The sequence below is a fragment of the Adiantum capillus-veneris genome, chromosome 26 (assembly GCF_014529385.1).
Source record: "Adiantum capillus-veneris isolate H3 chromosome 26, ASM1452938v2, whole genome shotgun sequence".
Taxonomy (NCBI): Eukaryota; Viridiplantae; Streptophyta; class Polypodiopsida; order Polypodiales; family Pteridaceae; genus Adiantum; species Adiantum capillus-veneris.
Genome location: NC_140956.1, coordinates 121,769,198 through 121,786,765, shown reverse-complemented (window position 1 = coordinate 121,786,765; position 17,568 = coordinate 121,769,198). Strand labels below are relative to the sequence as shown.

The 17,568-nt window shown below is 48.5% G+C and overlaps 1 protein-coding gene and 1 pseudogene across 2 annotated transcripts in view; one reads left to right on the top strand and one right to left on the bottom strand.

The window, feature by feature from the left end:
• The window catches only part of LOC147424104 (uncharacterized), a 230,814-nt gene that overhangs the window by 99,780 nt on the left and 113,466 nt on the right, over positions 1–17,568 (bottom strand). For both annotated transcript variants that reach the window (XM_086501351.1, XM_086501352.1), the window contains exon 14: positions 12,837–12,960. In XM_086501351.1, the coding sequence (XP_086357477.1) occupies positions 12,837–12,960 (124 nt within the window). The remainder of the gene's footprint in view (positions 1–12,836; positions 12,961–17,568) is intronic.
• On the top strand, positions 3,944–4,549 carry LOC147424107 (uncharacterized; annotated as a pseudogene).

Below are 17,568 nucleotides of genomic sequence, written 5' to 3'. Positions count from 1 at the left end.
GATCAAAAACCACCCAAGCTTTGGGCACTAAGACTTTTACTTAGTGGTCCAGACTCCACTAGACTAGTGTGAGTGACTTGGACGAGAGACTAGCCGAGGACAAGCGACTAGACCAGGACTAGTGACTAGACCAAGACGAGTGACTAGACCAGGACAAGCGACTAGACCAGCTGGTCTAGTACTGAGCTGGACAGACCAAGCTGGACTACTCTAGTCCAGGCTAGCAGACCAACGCAGGCGAGAGCTTAAACAAGCTAGCTCCTCGACCTGTAGGCACATCGGCGTGTCCCACAAGGTGTGCCAAAAATGAGAGCACCTATAGCGGGAATAATGTGTCGTGCTCTCTACTGTGGGTGCTCCTCAATGCAATGTGCATGAAATCTCACTCCAACAGAATGGAACATTGTAGACGATGAACAATATAGCAAACAAGTACTCAATAGAACATCAGACTCAACAGTAAAACCGGAACAGCATGGGACTTGACTAACTCAGATGGACCAGTACAGACTCTGGCATGGAAGCACACTCTCTGCTCCAAGCCTAGAACTCACGGGTACAATGGGGGTGTCGAGGCTCAAGATGTGCATGGAGGGTGCTGTCTGTGATGTAGACTCGACTCGACGCTAGACTCAAGACTCATAAACCATCTAGAACAATGTATCAAACTAAAGCAAATGTGAGAATATATACAACCCCAAAAGGGCAAGCAATAGATAACATCAAATATCTCTGACTGTCCGGTTGCATTAATCCCTAAACTGTGGTGGAGAAGAACTGGTCACGGTGTCCTCTAACCCACCATTCCTGCCACGTGTCAAGTCTACCAAGTGTGAACCCATGACCAACCGTAACTGTCTTGTCTTTCTGTGTAGAGTGACACTGTAGCCCAGCTACAATAATAAAGCAAGCCCCCCCCCCCCCCCCCCCCCCCCCCCACCCACACACACACACACACGCGCGTAGAGCTGATAATGTGGCATACCTGTACGGATTTCCGCAAAACGTGCTGACAGCTTTTGGTGCTAGTGCTTTTGGGGCCAGATGCTTTTGAGTTTGAAGCTTTTCATGTTAACTCCTTTTCATAGGCCAAGGGCCTTTAAATATGTGTAGAGGGCAGTCTCTGACACACTTCTGGGTGAAGGTGCAAAGCATGAGTACCGGCATTGTACTAAGTTCAAGTAATATAAAGAAATACCAAAAGGGGCGCCAAGGTTTGGGGCCAGTAGTCTCTAGAGTGGAATTCCACCTCTCTCTCTCTCTCTCTCTCTCTCTCTCTCTCTCTCTCTCTCTCAGGTTGGCCCTAGAGTCCTCCAGACAGCTAGCTCTACACGGGGATACATCATGCTGGTATGCACAGATGAGATCATGGTTTCAGACACATGGCTTCACCATGGACAGGCTGACTCCTTTTCAATACTCTCTACAGGCACCCTTGATGTCTCTGACACGGGTGGAGATTACTAGACTCATTCGTCAGGATCTGATCCAATTGGACACGAGGAGGACATGGATAGAGCCGGTACAGGAGTTGGGCATGATGATGGCTTTCTATAGAGAGCATCTTCTCCACCTCACAGGGGATGGGTTTGTGATTCGACCTAGCTATATGGACACACATCTTTCTCATGGTTTGCGTTGTACCATTGGCCAGATACGAACATCCTCACATCAGCTCGAGATTGAGTGGCAGATTCAGAGGGATACCAACAGATAGCAGGATATGCCACTTATGTCATCTAGATCCAGAGACAGAGTTACATTACATATGTCATTGCATAGTGTACTATGAGATACGAGGCCGTTTTCATTGTCTATTCAGAGAGGGTTTTGGGCCTCTATCTGTGGTCATGAGTTATGAGGATCAAAAATGTCTTGGATAGTATCTTCTTGAGTTACACAAGCATAGAGACACTTTACTGAGGAGAGCTGGAGAGACAGTCCCAGAGACAGATTGCAGATTTCTTTACACTAGATATTGGACACCCAGAGAAGTAGCCAAAGGAGCAGCCACCATTGTAGAGCTCTACCCGCACTCATACTACCACTGCTGGAATTCTCATAGACCGAGCATTGGAGATAGGGAGATCTAGACGACCGCGATTGAAGAGAGGAGCTACACAGTATCGACGGAGACTACAAGAGAGGATTCGAGCCATACTTTCTCGACGTCCAGAGGAGATGAGGATGGATCTCTACCATACCTCCCCCCCCCCCCCTTCTCTCATTGCTCTACACATTGTACTGGGCACCTTTTGTATTAGCTGGAACATCCACATAGTCCCAACTTGTAGCAGTTGTATTTTTTGTTTCAGTTCTTTTTTATTTCGGACACGGTATCAGATTCATTATGTTGTAATAGCTTGGTCTCAAAGGTCATTTTGGCCTTTTGAAGACGTTAATATATCATTTCATTTCATTTCTCTCTCTCTCTCTCTCTCTCTCTCTCTCTCTCTCTCTCTCTCTCTCTCTCTCTCTCAATTCAGTTGTTATTGAAGTGCTATGTGTAGATATGGGAGCACCTATGGAGTCTCTACTAGCACATGGAAGGGCGTTTGAGAAGAAGTGAAGCCCTTGGTTTTAGAAGAAAAAGTGCAGAGATTTCCATTGTTTTTCATCACTATTTTCTTTTGGTTTTTTTTAAATCCCTTTGCTTCTTTTAGTGCATCCAAGTATAGTGGGAGTTGTAGCGGTGTAGAGAGAAGCTAGTAGGGGCTAGTCGAGGTTGAGTGTGAGTGCCGCTGTTAAAATTTGTGAGCGAGGATCAAACCATATTATCTTGAGAGAGCTATTCTCTTCAGCCTCTTTTCTTGCGTTGGTTTGAGGTGTTGTAGAGGCCAGGCCCCCGATCTTTCACATAAACGGGTGCCCCCACTGAGGAGGGGAGAGTCTTCTTTGATTGTCAGGTTAGAGTCCACTTGGGAATCAATTCAAGACCTTGTGTGATCTTGGTTTGAAGATGATTTTGTAGGGATTTTGAGCACTTGAGAAATACTTGGAGCATAGTTATAGGGAATGGCCATTTTCAGGTCTCTGTTCCCCGTCCCCATTTCAACTTCCCAATCCAAATCTTCGTTCCATGTTTCAGACGTGAGTATCCGATACAGAGAATGGCATTTCATGCCCGTTGCCGTTCCTTGTTTCCCGTCCCGACTGCCGTTATGGGTAACTATGACTCGGAGGCTTGTGACAATGTATTTGAGGTTTGTGGACAACTTGATGACTATAAGCAAGGTTTCCTCTTCTTGTTGGCTTGCCAATTCAGGCAGTTTGAGTTCTTGCAGGTACTTCAAAAGGATATCGTGGATGATTCTGTGTATGAGGCATGTGGTTACTAGTAGTTGGACAAAGATAAAATATGCTCTTTTGGATTTTAGCAAAGAACTTGCAAGTGGAGAAGTGAATCATATGGACGAGTATGCATATTTGTGGGATAAGAAAGAAATTATTTTTGATAGCACATGCAAAAAGGATGAGGTTATGCAAATTGTGAACGTGAACTTCCTACATGAAGAAGCTCATGTGGGTAAGCCTATGGTGGAGTATACATTATGGAAGCTTAATACAGGTTTTTGTGATGTTGAAGTGAAGCATGAGAATGAGGTAGCATGCAAGCATGTGAAAGATGATTCCATACATGTGGTTGATGTGTGTGATGAAAATGCAAACAAGTATATGGGTTTTCCCCTTGAAGATGTACCTGCTGATGTGGATGATATTGAGGTTGGCTTGGAATTCACTCATGAGAATGATATGCAAATGGATGGAGACTATGTGTTTACATGCAGTTTGTTTGAAATTGATGCTATGGAAAGTGAGGTTGTGGAAGCGTATGCTACAATTAAAGCTCATGATGTAAACTCTTTAGAATCTTCTCTTGAGTATGAGATTGCTGAATTTGATGTGTCATGGTTTAGATGACTCTCATGATATCAACATTTCAATGGATGCAAACTTTGTCTCAATGAATGGGCTGTTTGATGAGATGTCTATGGATTTTAATCATGTTGTAGATGGTTGCATTGAAAATGCTCTTATCTTATATTGAGCTTCAAATTTCTAGTTTTCATGCTGCTAAGGTTTATATGGATCATATGGCTCTTCATAAGACTATGATCTCCGAAGATGATGTTTGCACTTATGGCTTGTTTGATGATATGCCTCGGGTTGCTGATCAAGTGAATGGTTTGTGTTGCACAAAGTCCCATGTTGAGGTTAAAAATACTGATTTGTATGATTTTAATGTTAATTTGCAGCCCATATCTATGCATGATGTTATGCTATTTGATAATGGTATATTTACTGGTGTCTTGTTTGGTGAGCTACTTGTTGCAAGCTCCAATGTCAAGCAAGAGAAAATCTTAGAGGAAGTTGTGAGGATGATGAAACAAGGTTTTGCTTTGGAAATCTTGATAAGATGGATAGCCATACTCTTTGTGTTAATGAATTTGATATGCTTATAAAGTTGGATGATGGAATGCCTTATAATCTTTTGTGGTTTGGCATGCAAGGATACTTTGAATATCTTGACTGGACAAATTATAGTTGAGAATGTAAAAGCTTTGATGGATAGATTTGAGATCCGTGATTTGTATGAATTGAAGCATGAGAATTTTGGCTTGGATTCAATGCAATCTTATGTGCATGACAGAGGGAAGAGATATATTTTTGATGTCATGAGCGTATGGGTTTTTGCTTCTATGAAAAAAGCTTTTGGTATGTTATGTGTATGGTTATTGGATGCAGCATGGAAGTGGATGGTGAGAGAATATATGTTTTTTTTTTAGCTCTCATCTTATTTTTTAGTGCTTTTGTGGCATGAAAAGTAGGACAATGTCTACAATGATGCTAGAGTATGTATATGAAACACTTGAAAGTGTTCGATGCTTGTTGGGGGGGGGGGGGCAAATATGTGACGTGTTTTTGAGGAATGATGTGATTCGTCCCTAAGACTTTAAGAAGTGTTCTTTTATGCTTTTGGTACCCTTGGATGTTAATAAAGCATGCTTGTACAAAGTATACAAAGGCGGTGTGTGCCAGCTGTCTCTACGCATACCGACAGTTGTGCGGGATACATACTTTTGCTGTTTTTGTACATAGAAGTGTCAAGACTTCAAAGAGTAAGTAAGTATAATTAAAATATGAAGAAAAACTGAACATTTATCAACTTGGGGTCGTGAATGAAGGTGTTTCCAGCTGTGAAGAGGAAAGCTCATGTTGCTATAGCCTACTAGGGGTACTCCTCTTGCCTTGTGAGAGCCTGGGGTGGTGAGTTGAGAGTGTGTCTCTCCTCTATGGGCTGAGGAAAATGGGTCCTTAGCTCTACATATTGACCTCTCTTCATCTTGGTTTGAGATATGGCAGCTAGGTTGTGTGCCGTTCCCTGTGTTGCAGCTAGTCGAGGGTAGACTATGCGCTGCAATTCCTTGCTTGTACATATGCAAAAGGGCAAGGTTTTCCCCAAGTTTTCGATCACTTTTTATTTTATTTTCTTTGTTGAACTTTGTGGGTTTTCAAATTCGGTAGCATCCTTGAAGCTACAGCTTAAGTTTTTTTTTTTTTCCGAGAAAAAGATCCTTCTATTAGTTAATGAAAGCTGCCCATAGGGCTACATCCACCTCTGCAAGAGAGAGCTACAACAAACATGATGGGGAGACTCTCCCAATGAAAAAACAGCATATATACAATGGGGCTAAATCAAGAGATGGGAGGAGGGAAAAGCCACACAGGTGGACAGTAGTGCCATATGAGCACCCCCTGGACCATGGAGTAAAACGGCCCAGGGCGCCAGAGACGAAGGAAAGCCTCGCGGCGCTCTGGCATGTGGTCGGAGCTGCCCTGTAGTCCCTCAAGCTGTCCTCTGAGAGTATGGATCAGCTCTAGCCAAAAGTCACGAACAATCTCTGCTGGTGGTACAAGGCGAGCCTCAAAGATGCGGAAACAACGGGCCCGCCAGATGAACCAGAGAGCTAGGCTGCTGATGAGCTCCCAACACTCCGCTCTCTCACTGCTCCACTCCTGTGGAGTAAGGTCTGCAGCAGGCTGGAGTGTAGGTCGACCCCCCTGTATCACTATCATCCTGCTGGTGGAAGATAGCTCAAACTGAAGTGCCGGGCCCATGAGGGTGGACCAAGCCGCCGCCCCCCAAGTGTACTGTCGAGCCATGGAGAGGGCAGGCATCAGCCGAAGAACTCGTAGCCACACCTGCTGGGCCGAGGGACAGTCCCAACGACAGTGTCGCTGACTCTCCACCAACTGGTCACAGGCTGTGCATGCGGCCGAGAGACCACTATGTACAAGCCAGCTCCCAACTGCTGTGGCTCTGTGTGCAACCAACCAATGGAACAAGGTGACGCGCCTCGGCTGTCTGGAGTCCCACAGGCTCTGCCAAAAAGCTGCCAAGAACTCAACTGTGAGACCCTCCTCCTGCCAATGACGTGCTGCAGCGGGGCGGGCCTCTCTCTGTGCTGCAAGATACGACGTCCAAGCCGAACAGTGTACTGAAAGAAAGGGACTCCGGGGCGGTCTGCAGAAGAGAATGGGTCCCTCCATAGCCACTCACTAGGATCCCACTGTACTCGTGCCAGTGGACAGCACTCCCAAGCCCATAGCCTCTAGTGTCCTGTCTCAAGAGCTGCTGGGTCGGGGTCTATGACGCAAGTCCTCCCAGAGATGCCCACAACTCGGATCCTCTGGAAACAACACTCTGCTACCTGCGGGGCCTCTACTGCAACTCTCCGTAATCGTCCCCCACCCTGAAGCTCGAAGAACAGGGCTGGGACAGTCTCTGAGCAAGCCCTGACTGAAATGAGAACCTCCAGTCGTGTGAAGGCTCCCATCCACCGGGGTGCTACTGGCTCGAGAGGCGTGAGCCAATCAGCTGGAACTGACTCTGAGATGTCCTGACACATGCTCTGAACCCCTCTCATGCCCTGTAGCTGGACAACCTGCACCTCTTCTGACAAACCTGTGAACTCTAGCAATTCACCTAGAGAGCGCGCTGGACCTGCTGCCATGGGACCCCAAGAAACATGAGGCCTACTCCCAACCAAGTGGCCTCTCCGACTACTAACCATGGGGTTCTAGACGAGGGGCTGCCGTAGGCGCTCCTCCGTGCACGTCGGATGCCGCTGCTCTAGGCCACGCCGCAATAGCTCCCAAGACCGAAGCAAACTCACAGCGAATCGGTCCTCCAGTCTCCTGCTCAAACCAACTCGGCGCAACTCTGTAAAGATCCATCTGGTCGAAGGTTGCCAAGGGCCTCCTGCCTGAGGCACCCTGGCACGAAGCCTCTGCAACAAGAACTCCTTCCAGGGCTCCTCGCCTGGAAGAAGTCCTCTGACGACGAACTTCCCAAGAAGGGCTCTGCTCTGCTGTGCTGGATCAATGATCCCAAGCCCTCCCTGAGAACAAGGAAGTGTGATGACCGACCAAGCCACCTTGGCTCGGGCAATCTGAGTGTCGCGACCAGACCAAAGGAAGTTCCTAATCAGCCTCTCTACCTGGCTGATGCAAGAACTCGAGAAGATCCAGCAAGAAGTGATGTACCACATAGTCGCCAACAACACCTGGTTGGCAACTACTACTATACCAGCCAGCGAAAGTCGTGCTAAGCTCCAATGTAACAGCTTTCTCCTGATGGACAGGAGAAGAGGAGCAATCTGCTGCTCGGGGGACAAATCCAAACCAACCTGACAACCCAAGTACCGAACTGCAGTCCCTGGAGGAATCCACCTGAAACCCTCTCCTGGCATCCAATCTGGCACAGAAGCACTACCAACTGAGAAAGCCACTGTCTTTCTCCAGTTGATCAGTGCGCCCGATGCACAGCAGAAGGTCTCCAAAGCCTGCCCACATCTGTGTAAATTGGCCTCCTGGCCCTCTAAGTACAAGGCTGAGTCGTCGGCAAACTCAGCGTCTAGAAGCTCATCTCCCCGTATAGGGAGTGCTAAGCCCCTCAAACCAACCTGCTGTGACACCAAAAATCTGCTCATCGCCTCCGCATAGAACAGAAAGAGAAAGGGGGCAAGAGGACAACCCTGTCTGACCGATCGTGTGAGCATGAAGCGCTCACCTCTACCTCCTGCCAAAAGCACCTGACTGTGGGCCTGTCTGTACAAAGCTGACACCCCTCTGATCCAAGCCTCTCAGAAGCCCATCCTGCGTAGCGTGCCCTCTAGAAAGTCCCAGTCAACTCTGTCGTATGCCTTCTCAAAATCGAGAAGAAGAATCACAAGGTCCTCCCCACGGAGCCGTGCAAGGGCAGAAGAAGCCCAAAAAGTGAAGATGTTGTCAAGGATACTGCGTTCCTTGACAAAACCTGTCTGAGTCCCATGTATAAGGCTCTCCAAAAGTGGCTGAATCCTCAAACTCAGAGCCTTGGCAAGAATTTTGTAGGCTGAGTTGAGAATGGTGATGGGACGCCACTGTCGAATCTCATCCAAGGAGCCACCCTCCTTTGGAATGAGGTAAATCAGGCCCTCACTCATGCTATCCGGCATCACTCCTGTGTGTAGAATGTACTGAAAGGCACTACAAAGATCTGGGCCAAGCAGGTCCCAGTAATCCAAGAAGAAGCTGAAAGTCAGCCCATCCTCACCTGGACAGCTACCATGAGGGAGGGCCCTAAGAGCCGTGTGCAGCTCCTCAAGCTGAAGAGGTAACTCAAGCCTCTGCTGCATCTCCTCAGTCACAAGACAAGGCATCTGTGCCCAAACCTGCTCCCTGCATGCATCCTGTCTCTCTGACTCGGGCTCAGCCGACAGTAGCTCACGGTAAAAGTCAGTAGCAACTGCACGCATATCCTCTGGCTCGCAAACAACTGACCCATCGGGTCTCCTCAACTGATTGACCTTGGCATGCGAGTGCCGAGGTCCCACTGTCTCAAAAAAAACACCTGTCACTCTGTCACCCACCTGAGTCCACTGAGATGCCTGTCGGTGGAAGGCAAACTCATGGCGCCTCTCCTCTGTGCAAGCAAGCTCCTGTCGAGCCTGCTGTCGCTGCTCCTTCAATCATGGACTGTCTGGATGTTGCTCCTGCATCCTCTGTAGTGAAGCAATGCCTCGTCTGAGAGGCTGCTCCTCCTCTCTCGCTGCAGCCCGTCGAGCCAAAGACTCCTGGAGAAAGAAGTGGCTGAGCTGAGCTAGGCCTGAAGCCACTCTGTCTGCAGGTGGAGCCTGGCTTCCATGCCCTCTGTCCATAGAGCCTCGACCCTCTCTCTGAGTGCTGAGTCCAACAAGACCCGCTGTGGGATGCGAAGCATCGTGCTCCCACTCCTCTGCCTGTCTGCCACTGTGAGGATCACTGGTGCATGGTCCGAGAAGGATGTCCCTGCCAGGATGCCCACTGATCCCCCCAAGTCACTGAAGTGGTCACTAGTGTAGAAGCGATCTATGCGCGATAGATTCACTCCTCCCACTCTGCGGTCCGATCTAGAGAAGGCAAGACTCTCTGGAGGCCTCACAAAGCCAGAATGCTGCCATGTATCCGAGACCCTCAACGTCATACAAAACCTCTCCCAAGCTGCTAACTCGACTCCATGCAAAGTAGCATGGCTGCCTCCGATTCTGTCAGAAGGGTCCTCCAACATGTTGAAGTCCCCTCCTACACACCATTGGTCAACCTGTGGCAAAGACTCAACAATCTATGACCAAAACTCTGCACGAGCACTCGCCACATTGGGCGCATAGATGTTCAGGAAACCCACAAGGCTACCCTGAACCTGCATAGTAATCCACTGAGCCCTGCCTGGTACAATAATCCCTCTGCCCACAATGGCCTGCTGTAATGAGTCCGCAATAGTCATACCTACCCCACCCTGGATGCCTCCAGGTCCAAAAGCAGCTGACCAAAAGGTATCATAGCGTCCACGCAAAATCTGACCACATCCCTGAATGCGGCTCTCAGACAAATGGTGCTCCTGAAGCATAAGGAGATCAATCTCTCCTCCCACAAGGCATCGCTGAAGCTCCTGACGCAATCGGCCCCGCTGTCGCTGAAACTGGGGCCCACCGAGTCCCTGCACGTTCCACGAGACGATCCTCATGGGGAGCGAGAGAGAACAGATGCTGCCGCAGCAGCAAGATGAGCTATCTTCGAAGCAGGCTTGGATGGGGAGTAATCCGCATCCGAGCGTCCTCTAGATAGACGAGACTGCAGTGAGTGCCTGGTCCAAGCCCAAGTACAGCGAGCCGTGCGTAAAGCAACCTCCTCTGTCCAGGAGTCCTCATGAATGAATACATAGCAAGGCAAACACTGCGTATCAGCAAAAAAGTACACCACAATGTGTCTACATCCTACTGAATCTGGGGGTGTCACCGCAAACTTGGCCAGTGGCCACAAAGTCTGCAGCAAATCTGTAACGCCAAGTTCTCCCATGTGGTGAGAGAACTCGAGAACCTGTGTATGCAACCATCCCACCACTGAGTCGAGGGACCACTCTGTCTCAGTCCTGCCACAAAGGGGGAAGGAGAAACCAACTGCTGAGTCCAAGGCCTCTGTCCCCCTAGCGGCGAGGAACAAAGCGTGGACTCTGAAGCAGGCTGCCTCGTGGTCTGCTGCGGAATCGCCAAGAAAACGAGTAAACCCGTAATCGAAGAAATCCCAGCGGCGTCGGAGGTCAAAGCTCGTCAAACCACGAGGGATAGCTGCAAGAGGAGATGTCTGAATCTGCAATGGGGGCCGCATGAAGGGCTGACCCTCTCTCGCTAGGCGACTCGTGGCGAAGGCGCTGCCAAGAGATCTCCTGGCCGCCGGCAAGGGTCCAGTCTCCTGAGCCGACTGTGGTACTGAAGCAGGAGGAGGGGGAGAAGTGGCTGGGGGGGGGGGGGGGGGCGGGGGAGAGGGAGTAGCGGGGTGGGGCGGCAGAGACATGGGGGGGGGCGAGGTGGGGAGTGAGCGGTAGCAGAGGGCGGGGGAGGGCATGAGGAGGAGGAGGGGAGATCGGAAGGCGGAGCGGCTGGCGAGGGTGAAGCGGAGGTGGAGGCTGGCGTAGGGGGCTCCTCCTACTCAAGAGGACCAAAGCGGTTCCCTGTGGGAACCCACTACTGCTGAGTAGGCACCTGGGGGCCACTCTGAGTGCCAGGCTGTCGCTGTGGCCCCTGGCGTCGACGGCCACGGGCCTGCTGCCACCCCTCCTCCGCTCGAGCCCCAGGCTCGGAGGGTGGCGCTGAATCTGTGCTCTGTGTCGCTGGCTGTGGCTGCGGCCCAGCCTTGGCAGGCTGGGACTGAGGCTGGGGTGCGGGTCGTGGTCTCCTCCGTGGACAGTCCTTTGCTAGGTGGCCCATCTGTCTGCAAATGAAACACTGGTTCGGGAGACCCGAGTACTCCACACTCTGTCTAAACCAACCCCCACTCACCCGAGGCAGAAGGATGACCTTCGGGAGCGTGTGGGTATCTCTGACCAAAACTCGAACTGAAGGGATGCCAGCCGCCTTGGCAGCTACTGATGCTGCCGTACGAGGTGTCTCCAGGACAGTTCCGATGGCGGAGCCAATCCTGGAGAGAAGTGGAAGGTACTCCCTCCGTAAACCCGGAAAGCAGACTGAGATGGGGATGTCCGCCTCCTCTACTAGCACATCCGAAGACGGGTCAAAACCATGTCACCACTGTCGAAAGTGGGCGCGTGCTGCTCGGATGGCCAATGGACTCATAGCTATGACCTTGGAGGCCATCTCGGAAGTCTCGAACTCAATCTGGTAGTACACCCGTCCGAGAATCTGGACATCCAAGATCTTGCCCACCTCTGTGAGGAGGCGGGCCTGGAGAAGGTCTCGCAGCTCTCCTCTGCTGGGACGAGTGCCGAGAACCTTGCAGATGACAAAAGTCGCCTGCAAGCGTTCAACCTCTGTGGCAAGGCTCGCTTGCTCTGCCGGCGTAAGAGCAAGTCGAATGGTGGGCTCAGCGGGGTCGGGCGAGGGGGCTTCAGGCGAGTCCCTCTGAGGTGGAGCTGGAGCCTCCATCTGTGTCTACTGCTGAGTCGAAGAAGCGGGCGGTGAAGAAAATATGCGAACGAGTACGCCAAGCACTTGTCCGAAGAGAAAGCGTTGCCGAGCCAGGTGCAGAAGACCTTCGGGAGCAAAGAGGACGGGGGGGGGGGGGGGGGGGGGGGATGGGGGGACGGCGAGGGCGAAGTGGGCAGCCGGGTAATGTGCGGGTGCACAAGCGGCAGCGAGCGGGGGGATGGGGTGGGGATGGCAACGCGAGAGGAGGGCAGCGGGCAGCCTTTGGGGCAGCGCGAAAGCAGGGGGGGGGGGGCAGCGGGGGGGGCGGCAGCGCGCAGGGGCAGCGGGTGTTGGGGGGGGGGGGGGGGGGGGGGGGAGAGGTTAGCGCGCAGGGGCAGTGCAGGGGCAGCGTGTGTGGGGGGGGGGGGGGGGGGGGGGGAGAGGGTAGCGATGGCGCAGCAAGGGGGGGGCGAGCAGCAGTAGCGAGCACTTCGGTTGGCTACAGCTTAAGTTGGCAGAGGTTGCAAATTGATTGCTTTGAGTTTAATCCCTCATGTTTGCCCCACTCAATACAAACTCAAAACAAAGCTGATGAATATGTGCTGACCAGTAACACACTTGGGTCAATGTTGCAGGCACACATCCATGAAATCCTCTCGAAACATCTACAAAGGCCACCTTCTTAAGCACTCTCGTGGGCATCTAAGTCACCTCCAAATCCTGTCAAGTAACATAATCCCCGATACTCCGTGTTTTTGAAAGATAGACATCTCATATATTCTTAATTTTGAAACTGTACCAAAAAGGCACAAAGAATAAACCTAAGACCTCTAAGAAACATAATCCAATCACAGGAAAAAAGTGCACAATTAAGACATGGGCAATATTTACCATTATCGGAATTGTCCTTATTTTGAGGCTCCATGTTCTTTCCAATTAAAGGTTCATTATGAGTCTGTGTCCTTGAAGATGGATTGTCCGTATTTGATGAGCTCATCATAGCAGCTGTTTCCAGCTGTTTATTGAAAAAATCAAGCTTACATATCAATTTAATCAAAAGAAGTTCCATTAGTTTGAAGAATAGAACTTGTAGGAGTGCACAAATTTTTATCTGTAAATTTTATAAAAAAAGGGTCTAACTGGAATGCCTGTACTTCTGATGGAGCTTCACATGTGAGAGGATATGGTCTAAGCAGTTGTGGACTTTTCCTTCAAGAGATTTTTTCTGCCGGACATCAAAGAATGGGTACCACACTTTGAACAAGAAATCACTTCTAAAGCTCTTCTAACCAAGGAGACAAATATATTTTGCAAGAAGTTTGGTCACACTATCGATCAATGCTTAGTGTGGCCAAGTTCAAAACGGCACAAGCAACATGCTAATCTTATTGCTCAATGAGACGAAGAAGAACCACCTCCAACAGACTCTAAACAAGCAAAAACTAGTACAACTGACTCACTTTCTAGTGAGGATAGTTGGGCTTTCTAAAAGTTGAAATTTTGAATAAGCCTTGCATTTCATAAATAAATTCAAAGGGTTTCTCCTTCCAGGTTTACTTTGGCTAGTAAAAATAGCAGCTAGTTGTTTTTATAAAGGGTTTTTGACACTACCCATACACATTGTATGTGGTAAGACAACCCTATGGATTTGCATCAATCCTACCCCTTGCATTCACTTCAAAAACTAATCTGTTATACCTTAAGGGGGGCAGGATAACCAATGGCTCTCCCTATTAGAATGAATCTTATGTAGCTCTCCTGTACGTCATGGACACCCCACCTTTGAGACAAAAACACATGCCTTTAAACTTTTGATCAACCTTTAAGCCATGCATGTTGTTTTCTTTGTCCGTGTCATGGGCGGAACACCTATTCAAAACACAAGAGAAGGTTGATAAAGCTGAAAAGTGGATCGAGGACGCAAAGAAAAGAAAAGATAAGATTCTGAAGCCACACCGACATCGACTATCATCAATATGACAATTGAGGAGGAGCAAAAGCGAAAGACTAGATCCCTCCATGTGCGTGTTACAGGTCTCAAAGACACTGGAAAAGTAGAAGAAGAAGTGCAAGAGCTCTTGAAGTACATGGTTATTTATGAACCCACACACACAGGTGCTTGGACGATTGGCAAGAAGGGAAATGATGAGAAAGGAAGGCCCAAGGAAAGAGCACTCATTATACGTTTCCCTACATTAAAAGCTAGGAAGGAATTCCTGAAGAAGAGACCAACACTCCAGCAAACTGGGATATTTTTGGGTGATGACCTCACTCTAACATAAGTAGCACATGTGCAAGAGCTGATGCCAGAGATCAAGGCAACGAGGGAGAAAGGGAAAATTGCTTTCTACAAGGGAGGGAGAGTAGTGGTGTTGGAAAAACACACGGAATGACGGTGCGAGACCTATGGGACCAGCCTTAAAATGGCAGCATGGAATTCCAACGGATCAATGAAGATAGATGTAGGCACATTTGAGGGTAGCTTTAAGGGAAGAGACATTATTTTTTACTCGGAAACGCATCGGACTCCTGGCGACACATTACCTAGAGTGACGGGATACCATTGGGAGACTACTTGTAAGCAAGAAGCGAGATCAACCCATAGAGGACAGGGGTCAGGAGGTGTGGCAATCCTATTCAAGGAGAAGCTGCAACCCCTCATTCATAATGTTCGGAGGGATGAGCAGGCCAGATATATGTGGGTCAAAGTGAGAGCGGAGACAAGGAGGCCCACTCTACATTGCAATATGCTATTTTTCCCCAGCACATCTCATTATGCATCGCCCAAGGGGGGGTCACCCTACATGATATTGGATGAGGACATATGGGAGTTCTCTAGGGATAGAGATGTCATTCTTTTGGGAGACTTCAATGCCAAGACGGGCCAATCTTAGACAGCTTTCTACAATACCTCAGAGGAAATGTTGAGAGAATTGGATGTCAGTGATATGGGATTGGCCAGGTGTTCGCAAGATCAAGAGCACATTAGATATGGGGGATATCTGACAGATTTGGAGACTGCACATGGACTGGCCATCTTGAATGGACTCCAGAGATTTCCAAGGTTGAGTGGGTTTACTTGTTTTCCTCATAGACATGGGGCCAGCACAATGGATTATGTTTTGACTCAGCTCACTTTCATACCCTCTATTCAGGACTTTACAGTGGGGCCCAGGCCTATTGGGGTAGCAGTAGATCATGCTCTCCTCACGTTTACCGTCTCATTCCAGTTCAGCACAGTTGGACAGGCACAGACACCATGCCCGATACACTTTTACTTGAGAGACTAATTCTGTCTACATAGATAGTATCTACACACGCTTATGCACAAAGGATCCAGGGAGACCTTTAGGGGAGCTCACTTATATATTGACAAAGACACTACACGATCCAGCAGCAGAGTCATACCCACACACTGAGCCTGGACAACGACGACATTTTGGAAGCACACCCCAAAATAGCTGGTATGATGAGGAGTGTAGAGAGACCACATCCCGACTTCAGAGGGAGGTACTTCTAGGCATTAGGAAAAATATGAACCCTCTAGGGGCCCTTTGGGATTAAGGTTAATTAGAGGCCAGCCAATGAAAAGTGGGTGGTGGACACACTCTATGTCCTCAAAAAAGTAGGGGGACAAAGTAGTCTTACACTTCTTAATGGCCCCCTGCTTCTTAGTGTAAGACTACTTTGTCCCCCTACTTTTTTTCCATCCACATTGGTGCAGGAGCAGCCACTACATAGTCTCTCCGACACATTGTAAGTACATGTTTTGAGAATACATCGATTTCCAACACATTGTAAGTACATGTTTTGAGAATACAAAGCTAAGTGTGTAATCACAGTGTAATGTTTTTGTGGATTTATACTTAAGATTTGCCATGCATTTATAGTCATATTTCCATCCACATTGGTGCAGGAGAAGCCACTACATAGTCTCTCCGACACATTTAATGCGATACATACGGATATTGGAGCAACAATTTTCGCACATCTTTGCCCAGGCAAACTGGTCCAAAGAAGGATTTTCTTCTATTCTCACTCTTATAATGTACCTACTTCTACACAAGAGTTTGGAAAACTTGAACCCATCAAAGTATCTTCCTTATTAAGTATGGAGTGGCCACAACCAGATTTGTGGTCGGTAGCATCTTTCAAGCAAAATATGATAATAGATGTCCAAAAATTCTTTGAAATACTTTAAAGCTTGTAGGTCTGTGGGCTTGAGTTGGTGTTTGCCTATTCATTGTTTCGTGCACATTTTTAAGGAGTTTGGATTTGTGGAGACTACCACAATGCTAATATGTAAAGATGTGCATTATGAAGAATTAGGAAAGCTTTTAGAAGGAATGGGATTTTGTGGAGGGCATGCACAATGGGGATAGGTACCGTTGTAAGGTTGGAGCTTCAGGTATTGGGATGCGCTATTTGAAATCCCGCACCTCCTTGTACATACGATTTCACTATGATCGTGGATGTGCAAGCTTGGAGTGTGGACTCCCTTACAGAGTGTAGACGGCGCTATTGCAAGCTTTTGACATTGCAGTGAGAATGCCCAACGGTGCTTTGGAGGTTGTCCAAGTGAACAAACATTGGACTCTCAGTAATCTGTGAGAACATTTGGCTATTATGGGTTTTGAGGCCCTTCAACAAGCGCAATTCCGTTTGCAAGGTCACAAGGTGAGAATCTTCCACCACATTTTCAATACATCGTAGTTTGGCGATCATTGGCTACTTATTATAATGAATAGCTACTTATTGTAATGAATGTCCGCAGATTGGGAAGAGAATGGAAGACAAATTGAAGGTCGAGGAGGACTGGGGCATGGATGGAACTATGCTATCGCTCTTATAGCTTTGTAACTCTTGCAGTTTTGTAACAATCCCCCGTGTAATCAACATGATTTGCTTCGGTAAATTATGACTTCTAATATAACTTTACACATTGAGATGAAAGTTCATTTTTCGGTGAAAGTGTCTTTTTTTAATAAAAAAGTTGAAGAAAGTGCCTTTTAAAAAAGGGACCATTATAAAAGAGGGGCTGCATAACTCATTCACACTTTTTACTTTTGCAACACTTCAGCTCCTCCACTATCTCTCTGTATCCCAAGCTAGACATGGACACCTTCACAGCCTCTGCATCTGCTCCCACATCCACCCCTTTGTCATGCTTTATCCACTTCCTTGAAGACACCAATTACAAAGGGAAGTTGGACCTCCACACCTTCTTTACTCGTCTCCCCGACCTTGACGCCACAATTACCCTTCACATGGATGCATTCCCCGAAATTTCAGCGTTCATGGAGGAGCACATCATAAAATATTCCGTATCTATCACCCCACATGCAGGGATCTGGGTGCCTTGCGATCTTTTGCGCTACATACACAAAGGTGATCGCCCATTCTCCAAGCGGTTGAGACGGTTCCAAGAAACTGCCGCCGATGCAGGCCATTTCATATACGAGCAAGCCCCAGGGGTGTCAGCGCTCAAGAAGCGCAAGTGGGGGATGGAGTACCTTTTTCGACTGGCAACATTCATCTTCTTTGTAAGCAAGGAACCTGATTTGGAGGAGCTCCGCCAACCACACCTTCAGGTTGGGTTCTTTATCAAGGACACCAAGGAGCA